Below are 26534 nucleotides of genomic sequence, written 5' to 3' on the forward strand. Positions count from 1 at the left end.
GGGACCAATCCCTGAAATCTTTGACCTTCAGAAATTTGCAGAACTCACCCTGTGAGAATCTGACAAGACTCCATTGTTCTTCTCTCACCTGGGCACCCTTCTCCCCAGAAGCCCCTCTGGAGCCCTTTAGTTCTGCCCACTAGTTAAGCGATTGGGACTTGACCTAGGCTCTCCAGTCTGTCAATCAAGGTCAACTGCTTTTTTCCAGTTAACTCTGTCAGTGCTGGCTGGCTGCCCACTACACACCCCCTTACAAATGCATGGAGGATGATGTGGAGTTAGTTGGGGAAAGCCCACCTGTGGTGCAAGATAGGAGGGAATGTACTGAGTCAGGACAAAGAGGAGACAGAAGAGGCAGTGGTCACACACACCTAGTGTAGCAACAGTGTCTGCTGTTGCCACTGCCACCAATAGAAAAAGGAGGCACATGGGAGGAGGCAGCATTTGGTGCCCTGCCTCAGGTGTGCTGAGTGGTCATGGGCCACAGCTTATCCTGAATATAACAGAGCTATGGGATTCAGAAGAATTACTGTCTACTAGGAGATGGAGTATGGGAAGCACTGGCTGCAGTCAATATTGAATGGGTACACAGGGATGCACTGCTGATGGTTACAATATCTGTGACCATGTTCTGCTTAAGTACAGTTATAAATATTTAACAAGAAAGATTGTTACCTTTCTGTAGAAGGGGGAGGATGCAATTCTTAAATGTATATTTCATCTTGCATATTATAAAATATACAATAACTTTATAGGATCTTAAGTTATTTATTTATTTATTTATTTGATTTATATACCGCCCTTCCAAAATGGCTCAGTCCTTGCCCTTTCAAGGGATTAATTTTGGGAAGGGTGAGAACTAGGAGGAGAAACAAACCTGCTGTTCCCAGTATTGTGATATCCAATAAGGATAACTTACATTTTTAGAGCTTAACTTGCATTAACCAGTTTTTCAGGCATTGCTTTTAGAAAGAAAAATAAATACGTACAGCAATCTTAACTCATTAGAAAGTGAAGGGGAAGAAATTGCATTGGTATAATTAATGTTTTTATTGGTTTGCAATGGCAGTCATTGAACTGAAGAAGGATAGGCAAGGCATCTCCCACTCTCTCTATAAATGTATATGTATATGTAGTCACCTTAAGTGGCGCAGCATGGAAATGCTTGAATAACAAGCAGAAGGCTGCTGGTTCGAATCCCCGCTGGTACTATATCGGGCAGCAGCAATATAGGAAGATGCTGAAAGGCATCATCTCATACTGCACAGGAGGAGGCAATGGTAAACCCCTCCTGTATTCTGCCAAAGAAAACCTAAGGGCTCTGTGGGCACCTGGAGTTGAAATCGACTTGATGGTGCGCACACACACACACACACACACACACACACACACACCCCTTTCCATAAGCATATCTTGGCCATACATGTTTTAACCAACAGAACATTCCCAGACCTATCCTCCCACCTGCTTCTCCATGAGCCAAGGAAACTCTCCCTTTCCCAAGGCAGTCCTTTCTCTTGGATTGGGGCAGCATTGGAGGTCATTCAAGTTGGGTACTGGCTGAGGGGCCAGGGCCATCAAAAGGCCCATGGCCAAGGACCCAAGGGCCCACAGTAGTGGTGGAACAACTCTTTCAGCTGAGAGAGTTGCTCTGCTCCACCCTCCCAATCTGTGAATAGGAGCTTTTTGTATTCTGAGGAAAGCTCTCATTCGTGGAAGGTGGGCAGAGACAACAGTTACTCACTCAGCCAAATGAGTTGCTATCTCATTGTCTCATTTCAGGCACTTTTCCAGCTGTGAATGGGCTTCATTTAGAAGCTCTGCAAAGGATACAGTAGAAACTGAAAGAAGCCAAATCATGGATAGGGAAGGCACCTAGAAAGCTCCCCTAAATGGTATTAGAATTACTAATTGGGGGGGTTACATGAGTGGTGGCCCAGAGTGTGTTACTGGGGTTTGTGCTGACTGACATTGCTGCGGTTCCCACGATCAGTGGGAGCCACCTGGAGATGGTGAGCAGGGAGAGCAGGCTTAGCCCGCTCTCCCCGCAGATGAGCAGACAGTCTGCTCTGCGTGGCCGCAGCAGCCACCCACACAGCTGCCGGCTCCGTCACGGAGCCAGCGGGGGCTAGGGAGTTTGGGGGCCATGTGGCCCCGGAAGCTTCAGCATGCCCTGCGCAAGTGTGCAGGGCATGCTGGAGAGACCCCTGAGCTGGGAGGCTGCTTTTCAGCCTCTGGGTTGGGGGTCTCCTCGTGAGTAGCTGCGGCACGGAGCTACTTAAGCAAGTGACCCGCTTAAGAACCACCAGGCTTGCAGCTGAGCCCGGTGGTTCTCACAATGGGAGGAAATCGGGCTAGCCTCTGCTAGCCCGATTTCCTCCCATCGTGTGAATTGCCTCATTATATTTTTTGGACAACAATGCAGTGCACCTAATGCCTGGATGAGTACATTGCATTTTTGTTTTAAAAGATGGCACCTGCCCATAAAACCGCTGCAAAGAACTCCCGGCTGCTGCTGCCGCCCTGCCCTGGGGGTTAATTCTGGTTAACCCCCACACTTTGGGGGAGCCCACAAAGGCACCTGGCAGAGGGCTCCCTAGAACCTGGAGCCAGCCTTCCACACAAATAGGCATAGCTTGCTCCATCCATCCATTTACAAGTGTACTTTCACCGTTTCCCCCCCAATCAGGCACAAATTCTACTGCAAATTCTACAGAACGGGATCACAGCTGTGGTGCTGAGTGCCGCTGTTCCAGTTATAAGGCCCCTGACCTTCAGGATGCAGACTGTCTGCAGGAAAAAGCTACACATTTTCTTCAAGAAGAAATGGAAATTCTACCATCTGAAACCGAAGCTGAAGAAACACTTTCACTAGTCAGGGAAATAAGTATGTTTTCAGCATTTCAAGATAAATGTTATTTCCCAAAAGCAACTGCTCCCCGTTTCTGGGTGTCTGGTATGATTTTGTTGATTGCAATGGGATTTAAGTGTGCCTAAGTTTACATAGGAACATAGGAAGCTGCTGTATACTGAGTCAGACCATTGGTCTATCTAGCTCAGTATTGTCTACACACAGACTGGCAGTGGCTTCTCCAAAGTTTCAGGCAGGAATCTCTCTCAGCCCTATCTTGGAGACTCCAGACGGGGAACTGGAACCTTCTGCTCTTCCCATAGCGGCTTCATCCCCTGAGGGGAATATCTTGCAGTGCTCACACATAAAGTCTCCCATTCAAATGCAACCAGGGTAGACCCAGCTTAGCTAGGGGGACAAGTCATGCTTGCTACCACAAGACCGGCTCTCCTGTCCATCCGTCCATTTACAAGTGTACTTGCTTGGATTGCAGGCATTGGCCATGATCAGAAGGCCCTTGACACAACTTGCATTTATATCTGTGGCTTTTTCGGGCTTTCTCAGTTCACTGTGCCTCCTTTTGAGCCCCAGCAGTCCAATTTAGTACTGAATGCTATTCTAAGGCCTGCCTTACACATTCCAAACCTCTAATAATGCTAATATGAATGTATGCAAAAAGCATCATTAGACAAGGGGTACTGAAAAATACTACTCCTTCCCATACACTTTGATTATACTTTCCATGGGCTTTAATTTTGATTCCCAAATAAGAGGCAAAAGTCTTTGAAACAATTATGTTAGTCTTGTCAGTGTAATTTCTACGTCTCCAGCACAGGAGCTCCACTTCCTATTAACCGTTCCATTATCTAAGTCTTCTGCCTCACTGTGTACTTGACTCTGGTCCACGCAGAATCCAGATGACAAAATGCCATTTTGGAAATGGTAAAGATGTGTGTGGATTATACCACTTAAGACTGTATATGAGGGATTAGATTATTGAATGCTTCTTCAACTCCACCCCATCCTCTTTTCCTAGACAAACAGATGTTGGAGAGAAAGGTTCTGGCCTAGCCTTCTTTCTAACATGCTAGTTTTCATTGTGAGGAATTTTGCAGGGGGAGGTGATGGGGGAAGAACATTCCATTGTATCAACCTCTATCTGAAGTCTGAAATGGTACTATCCAGACACAGACTTACCCACTAAATTTGATAAAATATTTAGATTCCTAGTTAATAAAATTAAGATTTGACGAGTTTGGGACATCACACACCTATGATTTTTTCTTTCTTTTTACAGCCTTAACATTGATTATGGTGAGAAGGAAAAACTGAGTCAACACACACTTCCTTTTCTCCTTTCGTCACAATCGCAATTAAGCCTGGGAAATAACATAATCAGACACTGAGGCTATTCTCATTAGCAGCCTAGCCTGACCTAGGGCAGATTAGCCCGGGCTAGACTCCTAGTGTAGAGTGCCAGGATCTGCATAGATCCCAATGCTCCCTCCCAACTTAACCCAGCTCCCAAGCCCAGTTCTTAGCCGAGGTTAAGGGAGCAAGCACTTCCTTAACCCAGTTGCCGGCATCGTGTGTTTCCTCGAGCTGCACGCAGCCCAAGGAGACACAGAGACAGGCGCCTGGAGCACCCTTCTGATGGGGGATCCTGTCAATGCACCGTGCTTGTGGTGCAGTGCATTGTGGGATATAGGGATGCCAGGACATGTCGTCCCAGCCTCCAGAGCTCCACACTCCCAGCAGCATTTTTGTGTTCATCTGGGGGGAAGGTGAGTGTGAGGAGCCTTTCCCTCTGCCCGCCTGCCTGTCCTGCCCACCCGGTCATGTGAATAGCTGCATTAAAAGTTGTTTGGAGACCACACAAAAAGCCTGCTTCATCACTGGTTCTGTGGACTTTCTTTTGCTGGTGTAGGATTATTTCATACTGTTGATATCGGCATTTAAAGAAGCTCAGTTTGCCATTTTACTTGATGTATACTCTTGCTAATTTTTTCTTTCTGCAAAGAGCACATTCTCTATTTACAGCTGCAAGGGTTTTGCTATTAAGCCATTTTTACCTTTAAATATTTTGCTACCTTTCCGAATTCAGTCTAGCAAGTTAGAAAAGAAAGCAATGTTATGGAGCTCTGTATTATGTATTCAGCTGATTTGCTATATTATATAATACAGTCTGTGAGTGAGATATGTCTTATGTACGCACATACATATTGGATAATCAGAAATGAAATCTAAAGCCAAAATAGAACATTTAACTATCTAAACATATGGTTGCTAACTGCATCCTCTTACTCTACCTCTGCAATGAATTTTTAACGGAAAGCTTATTGCTATTTAAATAACAAATACTAGGGGTGTGCATTTGGCGATGGAATGTTAAATGGTTTTGATACTGAAGGATTTAATCAGGATTTAGAACTTTAAAAGGGGAGAGCATCTGCATAGTGACACATAAAATATGTTTTCACTAACGATATTCCTTTGGACATCATGTTTCAGTTGGTTTAAAAAGGACACCTGTCTGAGGCTGAGCAGGATTTTCAAGCCTCATCGTAAGGAGTTTCCCTAAGGGTTGTTTCTCATGTTGCTTATTGTAGACAGAGGTGCTCACACTCACATGTAATAATGTGTGCAAACATCCTGTGGGAAGGGTAACCGAACCTGACAACTATCCAGACAAGATGATCATTTAGAAGAACTCTGGAAACAGTTCTACACTCTAGAGAATGCCCATATCTGCTTGGGAACAGTTATATCTGGGCCATGTTAGAAAACGTATGACGATCCTACTCACAGTGGCGCACAAATTCTCAGTTTGGGCAGGGGAGAGTCCAAGCTGTTACTATAATGTAATATTAATAAATAATAACCTTTATTTGTTAGGTGCCCCATAACAGATTGTTCTCTGGGCGGCACACAACAACGCAATAGTTAAAGCATCCAATTAAAACACAGAAAGCAAAATGAACAAATTACAATAGAAAATATAAAATGCAATACAAAACATTTTGAAACTTTTGAAAAAAACAATTCTAAAAATTCTGAGTGAACGTAAGACGTAAGTTTTGGGCGGTATAAAAATATGTTAAATAAACAAACAAAGATCTTCACCTGGCATCTAAAAAACCAGAGTGATGACGCCATGTGAGGCTCACTGGGGAGGCTAGTCCATAGATGGGATACCACCATCCAAAAGGCACTCTCCCTAGCCACTCGCCACACCTCATTTGGCAGGGGCACTTGGAGCAGAGCCTCCAAATAAGATCTTAAGGTCCGAGTCGGACACATGAGGCAAGGCACTCTCTCAGGAAACCTGGGCCCAAGCCATTTGAGGCAGGGGTTCCCAACCTGTAGTTCTCAGATTTGCTGAACTTCAACTCCCATCATCCCCAGCTAAAATTAATTATGGTTGGGGATGATGGGAATTGTAGTTCAGCAACATCTGGAGTAGCACAGGTTGGGAACCCCTAGTTTAGGGCTTTAAAGGTTAAAACCAGCACTTTGAATCGGGCCCAGAAATGGACTGGCAGTTACTGTAATATAATTATGGCTCCAGTGTGTAGAAAACTGGATTTGCATGCAGGAAGCTCACAATCATATTCCTGCTATGGCCACCATAGCTCAGGCTGACCTACCTCATAGTTTTTAGGTGCTAAAGAAACTCTCCTCCACAACAACCACTAGTGACTTTAATGGGTATGCACTCATACCTGCCAACATTTCAGAATGAAAAAAAGGATACTTTTTTTCTTCATGGGGAGGCCCTTCAAAAATCCATCCCTGCCAGCTCTCTCCCTCACAGAGTCTTTGCACACTTAAATGCAGCACACCGCCTCGTGGTCAGGGGCCAGAGGAGGCTCTGGGCCAAAGGAAGCTCCGGGCTGCTCACTGCCAGAGCATCCTCCTCCTCCTCCAGCTCCGTCTGAGGCCCAGATCCCAGATCTAATTGGAAGTCTCATGAGAGGGGCTTTGTCACAAGAGTCCACTTGGGCAGATGGATCCGGGGGTGGGGGGAGGAGGCCCGGCTGGTAGGGGGAGGAGTGGATTTTTAAGGGCCTCCCCATGAGGCTGGAAACCAAAATGAAAACTGTGGCTGTCCCAGAGAAACAAGGAAGTTGGCAGGTATGTGCACTGAAACGTAGCATTTATATAATATGTCCTTTCTTGGACATGGTGAAACCTCTCAGCTAATTATGGGAACAAGAGAAAGTGATCAATGGTCTGTTAACTGAATCAAGAAACCCTTTGTCCAAAGCCACCCTAGGAGGTATGGAGACTGAAAGCACTGGCCTGGTCTGACTAGGCTTCACTAAGAGAGATTGTAGATCTGATCTTGCAAAAACATATCCCCTACAGTTTATACTTGATCTTTTTATTTACTATATTTCATGTTTCCAACAGAATCTTCCTACCAGCCCAAAATATCAGAAAACCTCAGATTTCTACAGTTCAATGAAATAGTATTAATAAAGGATGAAGAATTTCTGCCATGCCATATAATGGATCAGTACTGGAATTTCTATGTCCATTGTGAGAATTTTGGATTTTAAATATATTCATGAATGATATATACTTTCCTTCCTTAGCTGTTGAAAGCAAACTAATGGGTAATTAGGTTGTTTGGGGTGGGCTGTTGGTTTTTTGTTTCTGTTTTTGCTGCTGTTCTTGAATTTTTTTCTTAGTATCACTTTTAAAACACAAAGAAGAGTCTTGCATAGTTGAGTCCCAAAAGATGTAAATGCTTTAGAAACTTTTATCAGAGGCCTAGCGAAGGAAAAGAGCAATGAGCATAAACCCTGCTATGTAGCTACATTGCTGTAAGTTTTGGCTATAATAAACCTTGCCCTAAAGTTAACACTAAGGACTTGACAGGCTTGGCATGATGCCCTCAACTGGAGAACATATCATTTAAAAGCAACAATGGTCACTTTTACTGAACAATGTTTCAGGTGACACTGTGTGAAGGTTGGCTGGTGCCTCAACATCTAGGTCAAGAAGGGAAGGTTAATATTTTCTTATGTTTTAGTCAAAGTGTCCACAACAGCCATGCTCAAAGGAAGATTGTAAAATTGATTGTATCCAAAAGGGAAGGATTATTACCTCTTGATAAAACAGAACTCTTTCCATCTCAGAGGTATCTTCATACATTACTCACTTAAGCTACCCTATGTGTACACGCTAACGATGGATAATTAGGTTTAATTACTTTTTGTGGCTAATGTAATTCTACCTGTGATCTTGGTTTCCGTAGAACTTTTCATTTGTAAGCAGGGTGAAACCATGTTTCATTTTGCTGTTTGATAAGAGAATGCAAAGGAATATTTTCTGATGTTACCATTGGGGCCATATTTAGCTCTTATGTAAGAGGAAGAAACTTGTGGCTTTATAGTGCAATATTTGCTTTAAAATGAAGCTCCACAACTATTGGCAGAGATATAACCTTTTGCACCTTAGCTTGAATCCCATCTACTTGAACACAGTACTAAAATTAATGCAGTGATTTGTTTTTTAAAATCTGATGTTCATAGTCATTGCTTTGTTTGTTTCACATTAAGCAGGTGCCAGTGTGATGTTAGTTGTGGGATTGTGCATTCCACCACCACCCCCAGCCACTCCTGTCTTACAAATTAACCTGCCCATCAGTTTTAACTGTTAAAGCTAACCATGCTTCTCTCTAACCAGGATTTAGAACTCAGGCTTGAAGCAGGTTAGCAAAGTCTGTTTAACAGGGAATCCATAATCTTGGTTAATGCCAATGTAATACAACCATGGTTAAGTCCATTAACCATGGTTAATGGAGGGAATCTGTGTGTGAGAGGGGTAGGACTTCAGGAAGAGCACATGTCATCCAGTTGCCCTCTCATGCTGTCTTAACCTTGGTAAAGTTATTGCCATCTTCATCTTCCTCAACTCATTTAGATATTAAAATGTACTTAGTTACAGGTATTGTCTAACGCTAATATTTTGAAGTTCACGGAAGTAGAAGACTCTTATTTACAAATACCCAGGCACGTTCAAGTGAAGAACAAAAAAAGAATACAAGGATAATTTGTCTGCTGGAATCTTTGAGCTTTTAAAACCCACCAAATATTATGCTGTGCTCTGGCCTCAAGCACGATTGCAATTATTTTGCATTTAAAACATTTCTGTCTTCTTAGCTAGCATATTTATAGCACATCTGACTGCCATGACAAAATGCTTTGGGGCTCTTTCACTCCTTAGATTAAACAAAATCTTAAAAGTGGTACCCATTGCTAACTCCAGGTTGTGAAGCAGGAGGAGGAATTGTTGTCAGTCCCCGCATAGCAATTTCTGATTATCTGGCTAAAGTGCAAGCTAGTAGTACTATAAAGGGGTTAGGCAAAAGGATAGTATCAATGCAGGTTCATCACACAGGAGTAAGAAGAGAGGCTGTATAAGGAGAGTGGTTTTGCTTTAAGAACGTTCTTTGGAAAGAACTTAAAAAATTTGAAATGTCGACTCACAAAATAAAAATGTTAATTTAAGTAGGAGGTCTTTAATTAAGGATTAATTACTTATACTCTGGTGTATTTGCCCTTTGGGGTCCTTATATTTTATTTTTCCTCATTGTGTTGTAACCAACAAAAGACTTGCTGAAAGGAAATAGTAATTCTTATTCAAGTTTTGCTTGCAGGGGAATATTGTACTGGATGTGAAATGTACAAAAGATTTATTTGACCATTAGACTTACTTTACTGTTTAGATGATTGGTTGTGTGATATATTCTTTGATGTGAGACACTTAATAAATTAGTAACATGTCAACCTGAAGGCTTTGTCTAACATTATTGCTTAGCTTTGTCCTTACAGGAGAACATAAAACAAAGATTTGGACTGATAAACAGGGACTAAAAACAATTGGCTTGCCAGTAGGCTTCTGGGTATGACAAAGGAAAAAGACTCTTTGTAAAATATTGCTTATTCTGTATTTGATTTACCAAGATGTGGAATTTAGTTTATTCTTCCTTTCTCTTTGGGAGCAAAGAGGAAAATTAAACTTTTGTGTTAAATTTTTATTATTATTATTATTATTATTATTATTATTATTATTATTATTATTATTAATTTGCATTTATATCCTGCTCTTCCTCCAAGGAGCCCAGAGCGGTGTACTACATACTTAGGTTTCTCATCACAACAACCCTGTGAAGTAGGTTAGGCTGAGAGAGAAGTGACTGGCCCAGAGTCACCCAGCTAGTATCATGGCTGAATGGGGATTTGAACTCAGGTCTCCCCGGTCCTAGTTCAGCACTCTAACCAATACATCACACTGGCTCTATCTGTAATTTATCTGTGGATACATTAGTACAAGATTCTGTGGTACAGGTGGACCTCGTTATCCATGGATTTCATATCCGAGGATACGCATATCTGTGGTCAAGAAAAAGACACCCGACCTCAGCATACGTGGGGGGGGGGACATGCCGACCTCGTATATGTGGGGGTCGGAGGTATCCAGAAGTTACTGTAGAGGTCATTTCCGGCCACCATTTTCTTCGACAGAGCCACAAAATGGCTCCAGTAAAAAAATGGGGGGGGGGGGCGGATCGCCAGTTTTTGGTCAATTTGGAGCCAAAGAACAACTCAGGGGGAGCAGCAGAACAAGGTAAGAAGCTCTCCCCTCCATGAAATTCAGCTGATTTTTGGCCCATTTTTGACTGACTGGGAACCTAACCCCCACAATCCCATAGGTTCCCTTAACTCGATATTCTCAGTTTCCATATCCACAGTTGCAGCCTGAAACAGAAACCCCACAAATATCGAGGTCCACCTGTATATGTCAGGGGTTCCCAGATGTTGTTGGACTGCAACTCCTATCATCAGCTGCAACAGCCAAAAGTTATTTGGTAAATGTAGTATGATAAACTGGTGGGGAAATAAAATTCAGGATCAGATGCTGGGAGACATGACTGTTTGTTATATGTAAAATCCAGATGTTACTATTAACTGTTAAAAAGACAAGAACAAGACAACATGCAAAAGTGATTACTTTCTGAAGACACTGGGGACATTTTTATAGGCAGCAAAACTTATTGTGAAAGATGATGGGGACAAATATGAAATAATGAATAGAAGGCTGAGCTTGGGCACTGGACTTGAAGTGGGCAGTTGTGGGGAGGGGTAGCAAAGACCAAATTCAGTTCAGTTATACCACAGCAAAGAACTCCAGTTTCCCCAAACACAAGCAATATCAAGCAGCTCTTGGGGGATATATATTATTGGAACAGATAATATCCCAAACTTTACATTGAAATGGAAAGAGCAGAAATATATTGCCAAAGGGATTTGTGCCATTAGTTTGTTAGTGATTTGTGGCTTGACCTCTGCATGTTTACTTGGAAGACTTCTTGAGCTGAATAAAACTTACATCCCAAGCAGCTATACATATGTGTGCAGCTTTACAATTACTTCTAATGGGTGACAATGTTTTGAGTTTGGGCTTCTCCCCCCCCCCCCGACTTCCATTCTGATTATCAATATATTGCCTGGGTTCGTGTTCATTTAAAGCATGCTTACTACTAAGTAAGTCTGGAACGTCTGAGGGTGTTGAGGGTGGGACGCACTGTTTTACAGTGGTTCCACTCCTATCTCTCGGATAGATTCCAGATGGTGTCAATTGGAGATTGTTGCTCTTCAAAATCTGAGCTTAAGTATGGTGTCCCTCAGGGCTCTGTACTTTCTCCAATGCTTTTTAACATCTACATGAAACCTCTGGGAGAGATCATCAGGGGATTTGGAGCGGGGTGTTACTAGTATGCTGATGACACTCAGATCTACTTCTCCATGTCATCTTCTTCAGGAGCTGGCATATCCTCCCTAAATGCCTGCCTGGAAGCAGTAATGGGCTGGATGAGGGAGAATAAACTGAAGCTGAATCCAGACAAGACAGAGGTACTTAATGTACGGGGTCAGAACTCTAAAGACGATGTCGATCTACCTGTTCTAGATGGGGGTCACACTTCCCCAAAATGAACAGGTTCGCAGTCTGGGTTTCTCAGGTTGAGGCGGTGGCCAGGGGTGCTTTCTATCAGCTCTGGCAGATATGATAGCTATGCCCGTTTCTCGAGATCAATGACCTCAAAACAGTGGTACATTTGTTGGTAACCTCCAGACTTGACTTCTGTAATGCGCTCTACGTGGGGCTGCCTTTGTATGTAGTCCTGAAACTTCAGCTGGTTCAGAATGCGGCAGCCAGGTTGGTCTCTGAGTCATCTCGGAAAGACCACGTTACTCCTTTACTGATGGAGCTACACTGGCTGCCAATAGGTTACCCGACGAAATACAAAGTGCTAATTATAACTTATAAAGCCCTAAATGGCTTAGGCCCTGGGTATTTAAGAGAGCATCTTCTTCACTACGATCCCCACCACCCATTGGGGTCATCTGAGGCGGTCGATCTCCAGTTACCGCCAACTTGTTTGGTGGCTACACAGAGACGGGCCTTCTTGGTCACTGCCCCGAGGTTATGGAATGCGCTTCTTGCTGAGATACAATCCTCCCCATCTCTGGCAATTTTCAAAAAACACTTGAAAACCCATCTTTTTGACCAAGCTTTCTCAGATTCCTAAATTTTTAGGTTTTAATTTTTGGTTTATTTTTAAATTTTTAAATTACTTTTAGCTTTTGTATATGTTTTTAACTTATTTTATGCTGTTAACCGCCCAGAGATGAAAGTTTGGGGCGGTGTACAAATTTGATAGATAGATAGATAGATAGATAGATAGATAGATAGATAGATAGATAGATAGATAGATAGAATAAGTAGTAGATTTAGTAGTGGGTGGCAAATTTGGTGCAGATGGTATATTTTAACAACCTTTTTCCACGAAAAAAGAAGAAAATGTTCACCCATCTGAAGCTTAAAGCATGAATTATTTCCATGTTGACTTAAACCGAAAAAATCAGTTTAAGCATCTTTTGTGAAAGTAGCCTAACAGCAGATAGCCTAATAGCATCAAGGCTGCAAAGATGCCAGCTTGAGTTTCTGCTCTTTGCCTTATACAGCTTTGCATTGCCTGATGGATCAGTCTTAATATTTGCTTACCAGTGGATAAATACATGCGCTTCTTGCAAGCTGTACGTGGTACATAGTCTGTAAGGATCACACATTTTGGCTATCAATACCATCTCAGGTGATAAATTTTCATAGTGATTTTTGACCATTTCTGTCCCCCAGAAATGGAAAATAGGTGATAGCATTGTTGTACTTACACTTTTTTCTGTGTTATCACCCCTTCTTTATCGTTACCACCAAACAATTGGCATTCATTTTTGCACAGAGGAAAAGTTTAGAGTCAGGGCTAGGGTAACAATTAACAAATTGTTGTACTCTTTCCATGGAGTAATCTTTGGAGGACATTCCTGCCCATTTTCACTTCTATTCCTCTGTCAACATCAATACATTTTAATGTATTTATGTTCTTTGTGGATAAAATCTCTTGTATTCGAGCCGACTTGGACTTCACTGTTGTGTGCAGAGTCTATGAAGAAGGTATCCAGCAATCCCTCTTGCAGTATTAGTTTCAATCTGTGATACCTGAGGATGTAGACAAGCTGCTTGGGGTGCTGCAGCCTGCCACTTGCACTCTGGATCCTTGCCTGACCTGGCTGCTTCTATCTAGCAGGGAAAGTGTTGGAGGTGGCCTAGTTAATATCATTAACTCATCCTTGTGGGAGGGTGCCTCCTTGTCTGAAGGAGGCAATGGTTAGGCCACTTCTTAAGAAACCTTCCCTAATGCCTCAGTGATGGATAGTTATAGGCCAGTCTCCAATGATCTCCCATGGTTGGGCAAGATGATTGAGAGAGTGGTGGCAAACCAGCTCCAGGCGGTTTTGGAGGAAACTGATTATCTACCCATTTCAAACTGGCTTTAGAGCGGGCTATGGAGTTGAGACAGCCTTGGCCAGCCTGATGAATGACTTTTACCAGGGAATCAGCAGAGGGAATGTGACTGTTGGTTCTTTTGGATCTCTCAGCAGTGTTTGATACCACTGACCATGGTATCCTTCTGGATCGCCTGGGGGAGTTAGGGATTTTGCAGTGGTTCCGCTCCTATCTCTCAGGCAGATTCCAGATGGTGGAGCTTAGTGACGGTTGCTCTTTGAAATGGAAGCTATTATATGGAGTCCCCTCAGCACTCCATTCTGTCACCAATGCTTTTTAACATCTATATGAAACCACTCAGTGAGGTCATCGGGAGATTTGATGCAGGGTGTTATCAGTATGCTGCTGATACCCAAATCTATTTCTCCTTATCATTGTCATCGTTGTTGTTGTCATCATCATCATCATGAGGAAATGGCATTCATTCCCTAAATGCCTGCCCACAAGCAGTAATGGACTGGGTGAGGGACAACAAATTGAGGCTGAATCCAAGTAAGACGGAGGTGCTAATTGTGGGGGATCAGAATTTGAGGGATGACTTAGATCTTCCTGTGCTGGATAGGTTTACGCTCCCCCAGAAGGAACAGGTACGCAACTTGGGAGTGCTCTAGGATCCAGGCCTCACCCTGGTATACCAGGTGGAGGCTATAGCCAGTAGCACTTTCCATCAGCTTTGGTCGATTTGACAGCTGCATCCATTCTTTGAAGAGAATGATCTCAAAACAGTGGTGTATCAGTTGGTAACCTCCAGGCTTGACTATTGCAATGTGCTCTACATGGGGCTGCCTTTGTACATAGTTCGGAAACTTCAGTTAGTTCAAAATGTGGCAGCCAGATTTGTCTCAGGGGTAATCTGGAGAGACCATATTATGCCTGTTCTCAAACAGTTCCATTGGCAACCAATATGTTTCTGGGCAAAATGCAAAGTGCTGGATTGGTTATCACCTTTAAAGCCCTGAATGGTTTAGGTCTGGGTTACCATAGAGAGCACCTTCTGTATGATCCCCATTGCACATTGAAGTCATCCGGAGAGGTTTGTCTCCAGTTACCACCGGCATGTCTAGTAGTGACTCAGAACCGGGCCTTCTCTGTAGCTGCTTCGGGCCTGTGGAATGCGCTCCTGGCAGATATCTGTAGTTTGGGCTTGTTGTTGGCCTTCAACAGAGCCTTAAAGACTTACTAGTTTGGCCTGGCCTTCCAAGGTTTTTAAAATTGTTCTTAAGTATTTTTAATTGCTTTTGAATGGCTCTGGATCATTTTGAATTTTTTACATTGTTTAAAGCAGTTTGTTTTAAATGGTGTTTGCTTTTGTTTTTTACTTGTTGTGCACCACCCAGGCTCTTGGATGGGGTGGTATAGAAACATAATAAATGAATGAATGGATGGATGGATGAATGAAATTAGTTTTTTGTGTTTTTAAAGCATCATTGCAAATCTAGCCACTGAAGGCCCAAAGATCAGGACAACAAAAGCATGATAACACACTGAAAGCTGAAAGTATTGCAATGCTATCACCTATTTACCATCTCTAGGGGTATAGACCTTGCCGAAAATCACAATGAGCATTCATCCCCCCAGAAGGTACCAACCACCCCAGCTAGTCCATGTACTAACATTGAGCACAAGATTTCACTTGTTCCGCAACTCTAAGAAAAAGTGCTTTTGTATAGTGGGCAGATATATTGGCAACCATGTTTAGGATCATGTTATGATTATTTCAGAATACTTTGATTAAAAATTTAAAAAGTTCAGGTAAGTTCCGTCTTGATAAATAACATATTTCCCTTTCTTCTAAGCATGTAGCACAGAAGAATTTCTCTGTAGGATTGTTGGGAAAAGCAGACTAAGTGAAAATATGCTGTTACGATAGATTTAGTTTGGAAAACGATTATGTAGGCTCACAGTGTGTAGGGGAGAGGCTTTGGGTGGGAAACCTGTCACGCAGCAAGGGATTAATGTCCTCTTTGGCTTTCTGATTTTTTCCAGGTACCTTGATAATATGTACCTTGTTACACCTTTTATCACAGTTGTGGAATCAAGCTTTCAGATGAATAAAAAGGATTGTGCTCACTTTAAAATGTGAACATGGATGTAAATGTTTGCAGACTATTTGATTTCTGCAGAACTATTTGCTTTGACAACCCTGATTGTGCTGATTAGCCAGATGATTTTTTAAAAAAATTCACAATATCCACAAAATTGATTCAGCTCCACAATTCCTTTGTGGAAAATGTCAAATGTTTTTCTTTAACACTGAAAGCAACAGTTGATTGTTATTTGTTTGATTACTATTGTATATATAATGCTTTTCAACAAAAAAGTTGTCAAAGTAGTTTGCACAGCAAAAGGTATGAGAAAATGGTTGCCTGTCCCAAAAGGGCTCACAGTCTAAAATCTAACACACACACAGCAACAGCCATTTGCAAAGATGCTGTCCTGCTAAATATAATAGAGCCACTACATGAAAAGCCACCCACCTCTTTGCCCAGTTAGCAGGAGTTAATTTACATCATCAGCTCAGTTTCCTTATGTCATCAGCTTATTCTGATAGGGCAACCAGACCACAATGTTTAATTTTTCTGATCTAGTAATCTACTATCTATAACTGAAATCTTGGAAGCCAAGAAAACCAGGTCAGAACCTATAACTTTCTTCAAATTAAAGTGCCTGGGGTTTTTTTTTTAACACTGGTTGTTAAATATTTACTCATGCTATACATGGAACTGCAGGAGTCTTCATTTATGTGGCAGTGCTGCTCTCTATGATCATCAGCCCTGCTACTGAGGACTTTTTCAATGGAAAGACCAGGAATGTATATACTCTTGGACATGATGCTACTTGGGGGGAAAGGTTGACATTTATCCCTACATCCCTTTTTTATTCAAATATGCTCATTCCTCCTGAATGAGAAGCTGAATGTAAATAAGTGTGCATCCCAAAATAATTTTTGGACCACCCAAAATCATATGTTTGCTAACCCCTGCTAACTTGGCAGAGGCACCTTTTAACATGGTGATTCTCTTTATTTAGCAGGGGGGAGAGTAACTGGCCCTATCCACCCCCAGCACAGTACCTCCAGTGCCTGTTGCTGGTGTCTATCTGATGTTTCTTTTTAGATTGTGAGCCTTTGGAGACAGGGATCCATCTTATTCATTTATTCATTATTATTTCTCTGTGTAAACCACCCTGAGCTATTTTTGGAAGGGCGGTATAGAGATTGAATGAATGAATGAATGAATATGTCCAGCTCTGTGGGAGGGTCTTCTCTATGCTGATGTCCAGTTTCTGGGTGTGCAAAGTACCTATAAGGTACTTGCAGATTTCCCAAACTGAAAGACACTAAAATGTACAAGTGAGATGAGAGGAATATTACATTGCATTTGTATGCCTCCCTTGAGCTCAGGGTGGCATACATGAGATTCTCTCACTTGATTCTCACAACCATCACCGAGGTTTTACAGACAGGGCTTCCTCCCTGCCCTCCGCCCCGAATCCACTCCTGATTGGAGTGTGCCAGTCCACATATTCGCTGGATTCTGGATTTAACCCGACCTCCCTGCAGGCTATCAGGGACCAGGACGGATAGGGCTTTGTTTAAGCCCGCGTTGTGGGTGGGTGCTCTATTTCCAGCAGCTTTTGAAAAAAACCTTGGGGCTTCTGCTTTCTCTGAAGGTGTTGATCTAGGTGTTGATGGCTATGAGAAGGAGGTGCTGATAGCTATGCCAAGGGTCCATCTAATCCCCCAAATTAAATGCCTCGGATCTCAGCCATGTGTAAAAAAACCTCCCTGTGAGTCTTGTGCTATCCATTACACTACATTGGCTGTAATGCAGAATAAAAAGTATTGCTCATGGAAGTAGCCAATAACTATTTCAGCTCCACAGAAAAGCCCTCAAAGCAGTACAAAATAAATATATTAAAATACAGCAACATCACATCAAAAACAGCAATAAATTTCCATTTAGCAATTAAAAACCTCAGACCAAACAATTATAAAAAACACAAAACAACCACCCCAAAAACTAGCAGCACCCAACCAGCAGTCTAGACAATGTTTTGTGGAACAAAAACATTTTAGTTGCTACAAAATGCAAACAAAGTACCAGCCCGGGGTGAGGGGAGGGCTCTCTCAGGAAAGGAGTGATAACACTGATGATGATGATTTTATACTGTGTGTGAACAAACTCCATTTTTTATTGTCTATGCTATTTGCCCATGAAGTGTTGTCCTCTAGGTGAAAGATAAACTGGAAGTCCAGCCAGGACTTCCAGTTTATCTCTTTCACCTAGGGGGCAGCTTTGCAAAAGGAGCCGATGGAATGCTGGAAGCTTTTCAGATTTTCAACTAGTGGAATTGGAAACTAGCAGAAAGCTGATTAAACACTCATATAATTAATTCCCCCACCATCAAGCCAAAGTTGGAGTGAAAAAGGATTAGCTGACTGCTACTCAACTGGCGGGTATGATCTCCCAGGGCCTGAATTTGCTTTCTCATCCTCCTAGATCCATATTGAGAGCTACAGCTTCCAAGTCTTTTATCTTCCCGTTTTAGAAACTTTCCTAGTCAAAATCTTTAAAACCCAATGCTGTTCCACCACCATTTTTCAGTGTGGTCTGATTATCTCTCTGCTTCCAGACATGCTCTTTGTAGCACCAGCCAGTCTTTGCTTTTCTGCTTGCAGTCGCATGCGAAATAGCAACATTCCTTCCATACAGAACTAGATACAGGGCAGTCAATTCATGAGGCAATCACTTCAGGCAGCAGATTATTGGGGCTGCCAGCAGAGCAGCAAGATGCGCCCCACCCCACCCCACCCCCCATTTCTGCCATCACAGCGGTTTTTCAGAACTAATCTGACCTTTGCAAGCTTTGGAAAGAACACCACTCCTCACACTCCTTGCAAAGCTTACAGGAAGTATGAGGAGCAAAGAAGAGGCTTCTGTTAACTATCCTGCTCCCCACCCCGCATGTGGCACCACTTTCAAAACTTGCAAAGGGTCGTTTTTTAAAGGGAACTCAGCCCCACCAAGGTCATGGGGCAAGGTAGCCTTTGATGCCTTGCCTCAGGCATCACAATGTTTGGGCCACCCCTGAGTAAATACAGCATGTTTTTGGGACACAGTAGACTGAAACCCTCCTTTATCGTTCCTGTGCCTGTTGCAACCTGTGCACATGCTTCTAAAAAACAAAGCAAAACAGCAGTTGCACTAACAGTCCACATGCATGGTCACTGCATTGCACTACTCCTGAAAAAAGTTAGATTTTCTGTGTTAATGTGAGGATTGAAATGTGGGAAAAATACTTGCCATCTCCCCCCAGATGTCCAGGTATTTACAGGATTTTAAGCATGTCCCCAGGCTCCTGTTTAGCCCATTAGCTTGTCCAGACTCCCAGCGTCTTTTTTAAAAATATGCTAAGCTCTTTTCATTCATTCATTCATTCATTCAATTTATATACTGCCCGACTTTGAAGGCTCTAGGCAGTTCACAAAAGTAAATACAATTAAGGCAAACTAATACAACCATTAAAACAACAATTTTAAAAAATTAAAACATTCACAGATTACTAAAAGCCAGGCTAAAAAGATGTGTCTTAAGGGCTCTTTTAAAGGCTGGTAAAGATGTTGAAACACAAATGGCTATAAGGAGTGCATTCCAGAGCCCAGGAGCAACCACAGAGAAGGCCCGCTCCTGAGTCATGACCTCAATGTGCAGTGCCGATCATGCAGAAGAAGGTGTTCTCCCAGGTAACTCGTTCCTAAGCCATTTAGGGCTTTAAAGGTAATTACCAGCACTTTGTATTTTGCCTGGAAACCTATTGTAATGTAAAATGTAAATGTAAAAAATATATATATTGGTAACCAATGCAGTTGCTTTAAAACAGGCATATGGTATGTCCAAGAAACCCTGGAGACCAATTTAGCAGTTGCATTTTGGACCAACTGAAGTTTCTGAACCACATACTAAGGCAGCCCCATGTAGAATGTATTGCAGAAGTCAAGCCTAGAGGTTACCAGAGAGTGCACCACAGTTCTGAGATCATTATCTTCCAAAGTTGATAGAAAGCACTCCTGGCTATAGCCTCAACCTGAGGAACCAGAGTGAGGCTTGGTGTCGTAAATCTGCCGGGCTTAGCCAGACTCAGCCAGAAGCATATGGAGAATAACAAACTTCTATGGGAATAAATTGTCCAAATCAGTCCGTCAATCCGAAATTCAACAAGGTCCAAAGCGGAATCCAGAGACAAGGTCAGTCCGTCCAAGGTCTAAACCAGGCCTGCTCAACTTAGGCCCCCCAGCTGTTTTTGGACTACAACTCCCATAATTCTCAGCCACAGCAGCCAATAGCCAGGGTTTATGGGAATTGTAGGCCAACATCTGCAGGAGGGCCGAAGTTGAGCAGGCCTGGTCTAAACACTTTCAAGGAAAAACACAGGAACGCAGCCAAGTAGCACGGAAGAAACTGTTGTTGCTATCAGCAGGGAAGTTCTGTTACAGGCGTCTTAAATAGACTGAGCCCCCCCACCCCCGTGCTGTCAATTAAGAGTTGCTGAGTCAGCAGCTTTGCCTGTTTTACGCATGCGAGTTTTTAGCTCTTGTTGTCTTTTGGATCAGTGCCTCTCCACAGCTGGGATTGGTTGCGCCTCCTCCACAAGAACTGCCTCACCCGGCTGTAATTCTTCTTCTATTCCCTGTATGGCAGACCCACTCTGCCGTACAGGGAGTTATACCATTTCCTGATGATAATTATTATTATTCTTTTACATTTTATATCCCGTTCCTCCTCCAAGGAGCCCAGAGCGGTGTACTACATACTTAAGTTTATCCTCACAACAACCCTGTGAAGTAGGCTAGGCTGAGAGAGAAGTGACTGGCCCAGAGTCACCCAGCTAGTATCATGGCTGAATGGGGATTGGAACTCGGGTCTCCCCGGTCCTACTCCAGCACTCTAACCACTACAGCACGCTGGCTCTCACAGAGACGTCACAGAGAAATTGATTTGGGTGTCATCAGCGTATTGATAACTCCCTGCTCCAAATCCTCTGATGATCTCACCAAGCAGTTTCATGTAGATGTTAAAAAGCATCAAAGACAGGATGGAGCCCTGAAGGACATCATACAGTAGCTCTTGTTTCAGAGACCAACTATCTCCTAGCAACACCATCTGAAAGCGCCCTGAGCCATTTTGGAAGGGTGGTATACAAATCAAATAAATAAATAAATAACATAAAATGAAATCTACCTGAGAGATAGGAATGGAACCACTGCAGAGCAGCAGCACCTATTCCCAAATCCCCCAAGCGATCCAGAAGGATATCATGGTCAATAGTATCAAATGCCACAGAGAGGTCCAAAAGAACCAACAGAGTCACACTCCCCCTGTCTATTCCTTGGTAAAGATCATCCATCAGGCCGACCAAGGCTGTCTCCACCCCATAGACTGTGCTAAAACCAGTTTGAAATTGATCTAGATAAACATCCAAAACTGCCTGGAGTTGATCAGCCACCACCCTGTCAATTACCTTTCCCACCCAAGGAAGGTTGGAAACTGGCCTATAATTATCCATCACCGACAGCCCTCGGGCAGGCTTCTTAAGCAGAGGTCTCACAGTTACCTCCTTCAAACATAGAGGCATCCTGCCCTCCCTCAGTGAGGCATTTATGATGTCAACTAGGCCATCTCTAACAGCCTCCCTGCTAGATGTCCTAAGCTATGTTGGGCATGGATCCAAAGGACAAGTGGTAGGCCAAACCACTCCAAGGAGCCTGTCCACATCCTCAGGAGTCACAAATTGAAACTGAGCCATTCTAATTGAACCAGAGGAGTTACTGGACGCCTCTACAATTGACTCCACCATAACCGTGGAGTCCAAGTCGGCTCGAATGTGAGAAATTTAATCTGCAAAAAAGTTTAAAGTATCACAGCGGGATGATGAAAAATCCAAATCTAAATTCAGAGAAGAGGGAACCTGAGCCAATCCCCTCACAACTCTGAACAAGTCCACTGGACGCAATACATACAGAATAGAATTGCTTTGCTGCATGTATTGCCACAGAAGAAGCCTTCAAATGGCTTTGTGTCATGTCTTATCGGATAAAAGTCGAGACTTCCTCCACTTACGCTCCAGCCTTCTCCCTTACCACTTCAGCTCCCATAGCTGTTCAGTATTCCATGGAGCCAGTTTTGAAGCAGAATGGAGAAGCCTGTTCCAGGCAGGAGTGGAGCCAGCCGAGCAGCGGCCTGTGTCCAGCCCCGCTCGGCGGCCCCCTCCAATACGCCTGTGAGCGTGATGTCAAGAGCACAGGGGCGTGGCTCGGGTTGTGGAGGAGCCCAGAGCAAACTCCCCCTCCCACGTGCCGAGAGCCTACCCCCACTAACACACCCGGGCTGCCAAAAGCCTGGGCAAACTCTTTGCCAGTTATTTCAGGTAACTCCGACTGCCCGATATAACGTTTTCCCCTTCCTCTCCCTCTTTGGAGGGAGAGAAAGGGGAAAACATCCTATCAGGCAGCCGACACTGCCTGAAATGACGAGCTGAGAGCTCGTTCGGGCTTTCAGCAGTCCAGGCCACACCCCCTTGTCACATGCAAAGGGGGCATGGCCTGGGCTGCTGAGAGCCTGAACTATTTCTCCCCTCCTCATTTCAGGTAGCATCGGCTGCCTGATAGGACATTTTCCCCTTTCTCTTCCTCCAGAGACGGAGAGGAAGGGGAAAACATTCTATTGGGCAGTCGGAGCTGCCTAAAATAATTGGCAAACAGTTTGCCCGGGCATGGGAGGGGGGAGTTTGCTCTGGGCTCCTATGGAGACCAAGCCACGGGGTAGGGCTAAGCGGCCTTTTCCCATTGGCGGCCTGGGTTCTTTGAACACTTTTGCCCAATGGTGGCTCCGCCCCTGGTTCTAGGTCTCTACCAGAGCATCAACAGATTAACCAGAAGAACCAACTCAAAACTCCTCCAAGGCCTCTCAGAATCCTATAGGATCCAATAGCCTTCTTGGGTGGACCATCCTAATCTGAGGAGGTGGGTTGTGGCCACAAAACCAACCTTAACCAGATTGTGGTCCATCCATGACAATGGATAGATCCCTGTCCCCCAAAGGGCTCACAATCTAAAACTGGATTGTGAAACTGGACATCAGCATAGAGAAGACCCTCTCACAGAGCTGGACATATTCATTCATTCATTCGATTTCTATACTGCCCTTCCAAAAATGGCTCAGGGTGCTTTACACAGAGAAATAACAATGAATAAATGAGTAAACTGGATCCCTGTCCCCGAAGGGCTCACAATCTAAAAAGAAACATAAGATAGACACCAGCAACAGTCACTGGAGGTCCTGTGCTAGGGGTGGACTGAGCCAGTTACTCTCCCCTTGCTAAATAAAGAGAATCACCACATTAAAAGGTGCCTCTTTGCCAAGTTAGCAGGGGTATTAGAAAGTGTTGGGATATAAAGTCTGGGTGTTTAATGCTCAGGCAAAGAGATCTTCCCCAACTACTGCTGGTAGATATTCAGGGACAGTGCATCAGTTAATCCGCAGAATATGCAAATTATTTGCTAGCTAGTTAATTTGCATAAAATGCAAATTAGATTGCCCAGCTTTGGAGTGCTTGAAACCCTCGAGGGAGTTTACAAATTGCAATGCTCCAAATCCTGAACCTACAGCTAATGCAGGACTGATGCATCTTATATAAAAATGTCCAACATCACGGCATTCTGCAAAACTGCATACTTTGGGTGGAAGAGTTTGTCTGCTATAAAGAACATTCCCAACCCTTATGATTTTGCATATTTAGGTCACACAAACAGCGAGAGAGAAGCATAACTATTGCTGCCTGGCACAGCACTGCAACTGCAAGGCTTAGTGCTCCAGCCGCAAAGCCGGAGACGCCCGCATGGGAGGAGAGAACGACTGGCTAGCAAGAGAGGCAACAGTTCGGCGCCGCATTTCCTTTCCGTCCCCCCGCGATTGTTCGAGGACTGCACGCAGAGAAAAGGGACGGGACAAGCCTGCTGGCTTCGAAAGGCCACTTGAGGAGGGCGCACGTGGGTTTCCTCCTCGCCCGATTCTCTTCTCCTCTCTCTTCTCCATGAAGAGATCCATTAAAAAGTCGAAGGCTGAGAACAAACTCCTGCAACGCGCCTCTGCGCACTCTGGACAGAACTTATTGCGCGCCTTCTTTCCCTAGCAACGCAGCTGCCTTTCGTCCCCCGCCCCATAGAGCAGTGAGGAGGAGAAACTGCGGGGCGGGAGTCTTTGGCGGACAGGCTCTCCCTGAAACATGTCACGTTGCTGCTGCTGTTTCGGTTTCTGCTTCTGCTTCTGGGGGCTGCTGCTACTGCTGCACCACCAGCAGCGGGACTCTGCCCCGCCTCCGCCCTCCTCTTGCTGGGGTGGAGAGAGCAGACAGCGGGCGCCCGCCCCTCCCTTTTCTACCGCGTCATGGAGTCCTCTCCTGTACATAGCGAACTCTCTCTTGCGCCCTTTCCCACAGACGGAGACACACGGCGGGGGCCGGAGCAAGAGCGTGCCACCTCCGCCTAGAAACCAGCCGTGAGGCGGGGTGTGCGCAGCCAGGCCAGCTGCAAACATCTGCACCCGTCTCCCTTTCCCGAGTCGCAGCAACCGCGGACACCGCCGCTGAGGACTCGGCTGGCACCTCGCCGCTGCGCTCTCGTAAGTGGGGTTTGTTTTTCCGAAGGGAAAGAAACTTTGCCAGCCCGGCCCTGCGCTCGAGGCATCGCAGCTGAGTGCCCTGAGGGCGAGTTGGAATGGGACCGCCCGGGCTAGCAAAGAACCCTTCCGCCCTCCTGTCGATCCCCGAGATTGCTGAGCTAGGAGCGGAGAAAGGGAGAGCGGCGTTGGAGCAGGAAGCGCGCGGGCGCCGAGGGCTGCCCAGTTGACTGTGGCTCCAAGAAGGGCGCGAACTTTCAGCCGGCCTTTTCGATGCTAGAACTCAACGCTGGACCTCTTGCACTCCGGGTAATTGCAGAGAGGTAAGATGTATGTAGGTGTCAAGGTGCCATTCCCTCATGTCTGAGTAACAACCATCAGTGCCTATAGAGATGCGGGCGGTGGGTGGAGAGAAAGGAAGGCGCGCTGCGAGCTCCCCATCAAAGCCTTTGAGCATCGCACTCCTCCGGCATTGGAAACCAAGCCGTAAGAGGCTGTGGCCCGTCCTGAGAGTTGCGGATAGATTCCTACAGTTTAAGGTGGGGGTTTCAGCGCCTCCTGCTACCTCCCACCCCCACATGTTGCAGGTGATGCCATGCCCAGCCCTTTTGCAAGGCGGCATTTCCTGCGAGGGCAGAGGTTCCTCCTGTCTTGCCAGATTCTCACTCCCTGACGCACGATTTTCCCAGCACTCCGCCTTCGCATTGTGCAAACTTTCTGCTTGCTTCATACTAAGGATGCTTTTTTTCTTTGGGGAGGGCCTACCCGGCTGCGAGCCTGCTAGCTTGCTTGAAGTCGTCCATTGTGGACTGAAGGCAAACTTGCTACCTTGCTTTGGGGCTGCACAAGCCCCCTTGCCTTTCACGACTGAGGGTGGGCAAAAAATTCAACAGGTGCTGCTCACATGCATCCCCTACATGCATCTCCGCCAGGGGAGAAACTTCCCATGCTCTTTTCCTGCCTCTCATGAAGTTGCTAAAGGTGCACACATCCTCTATCTTGTATCTTTACCTTTGAAGGGCAGAAATGTTTGCAGAAAGCCCTTTTCTACATATGCTGGGGCTTAGCTGTGCACATGTTTGTAAGCCACACAGTCCCTGAGCACAACCCATGCTGATCCCTTGCTAATCCACACAGGAAGTGTGGAGGATATGGTGTGGATATGTGTTGTGTTGGCAATGCAGTTATCTTGTGGGGTAAGTTGGACCTAAAAGAATGCATCAGGTTTAGAGGCTGGGAGTTTATCACAGCTTTGCTGCTAAAATATTACTTACTACTATTATTTATTTATATGCTGCTTTCCTGCAAAAAGGTTCTCAAAGCAGTTACATAGAAAAAGAAGAAGAAGAAGATGTTTCCCTGTCCCACAAAGGGCTCATAGCATTAAAAGAAACACAGATGGGGGTGGGGGAATGCTGTGGTGGGGTGAATAGGGCATTTGCTCTCCCCCTGCTAAATATAAGATAAATCACCACTTTGAAAGATGCCTCTTTGCCTAGTTAGTTGAGGATATTGTTGGTTTGTATCAGAAGCTCAGTGTTAACCACCTGCATCCATATAAAGGTGCCGTATAAGAGGACGACATCCAGAGGTTTCAGAGCTCAGGGCCTGAGCGTCTCATCACAGCTCTGACTAGGTGGTCTTTAAGCTACCCACTGTTTCTCTGGCTTGCACCCAAAGTCGCTCTTACCCCTGGACTTTGGGGCCAAAGTCCAGGGCCTCCACAGCCCCTGGGGCCGCCAAATCCTCTTTAGTCTGTCCCTGGTGGTGTGGTTGCCCGGCCAAGCATGATGATGCTTAATTTGTGGGGGGGGGACCTCCAAAAGCCCTTAGGTCCAGGCTCCAAAATTACCTAGGTGCACCTTTGCTTGCACCCACACACACATACCAAGTATTGCGATAATAGTGCCTTATCTCACAGGTTTGTTGCACGGATTACTGAGGTACGGAATACTTTGAACACTCTAAATAGTGTTATCTGTAACAGAATACATGATCAGAATTTCTTCCTAAAAGAGATTATTGTGTTTCTAGAGTCCTGTCATATGCCCACTTATCAAGAAGAAAGCCCCATTTAACAAAGTCTGAAA

The 26534-nt window shown here is 44.5% G+C and overlaps 2 protein-coding genes across 7 annotated transcripts in view; both read left to right on the forward strand.

The window, feature by feature from the left end:
* Window positions 1–9648, forward strand: part of ANKRD31 (ankyrin repeat domain 31) — a 122904-nt gene extending 113256 nt beyond the window's left edge. For all 5 annotated transcript variants that reach the window (XM_053298663.1, XM_053298660.1, XM_053298661.1 and 2 more), the window contains 2 exons: window positions 2690–2887; window positions 7265–9648. In XM_053298663.1, coding sequence (XP_053154638.1) covers window positions 2690–2887; window positions 7265–7413 — 347 coding nt within the window. In that variant the 3' untranslated portion in view covers window positions 7414–9648. The remainder of the gene's footprint in view (window positions 1–2689; window positions 2888–7264) is intronic.
* Window positions 9649–23975: 14327 nt separating this feature from the next.
* GCNT4 (glucosaminyl (N-acetyl) transferase 4) overlaps window positions 23976–26534 on the forward strand; it is a 33392-nt gene continuing 30833 nt past the window's right edge. For both annotated transcript variants that reach the window (XR_008318003.1, XM_053303957.1), the window contains exon 1: window positions 23976–24767. The gene's annotated coding sequence lies outside the window, so the exon portion shown is untranslated. The remainder of the gene's footprint in view (window positions 24768–26534) is intronic.

This window comes from Hemicordylus capensis, chromosome 2, assembly GCF_027244095.1.
Source record: "Hemicordylus capensis ecotype Gifberg chromosome 2, rHemCap1.1.pri, whole genome shotgun sequence".
Taxonomy (NCBI): domain Eukaryota; kingdom Metazoa; phylum Chordata; class Lepidosauria; order Squamata; family Cordylidae; genus Hemicordylus; species Hemicordylus capensis.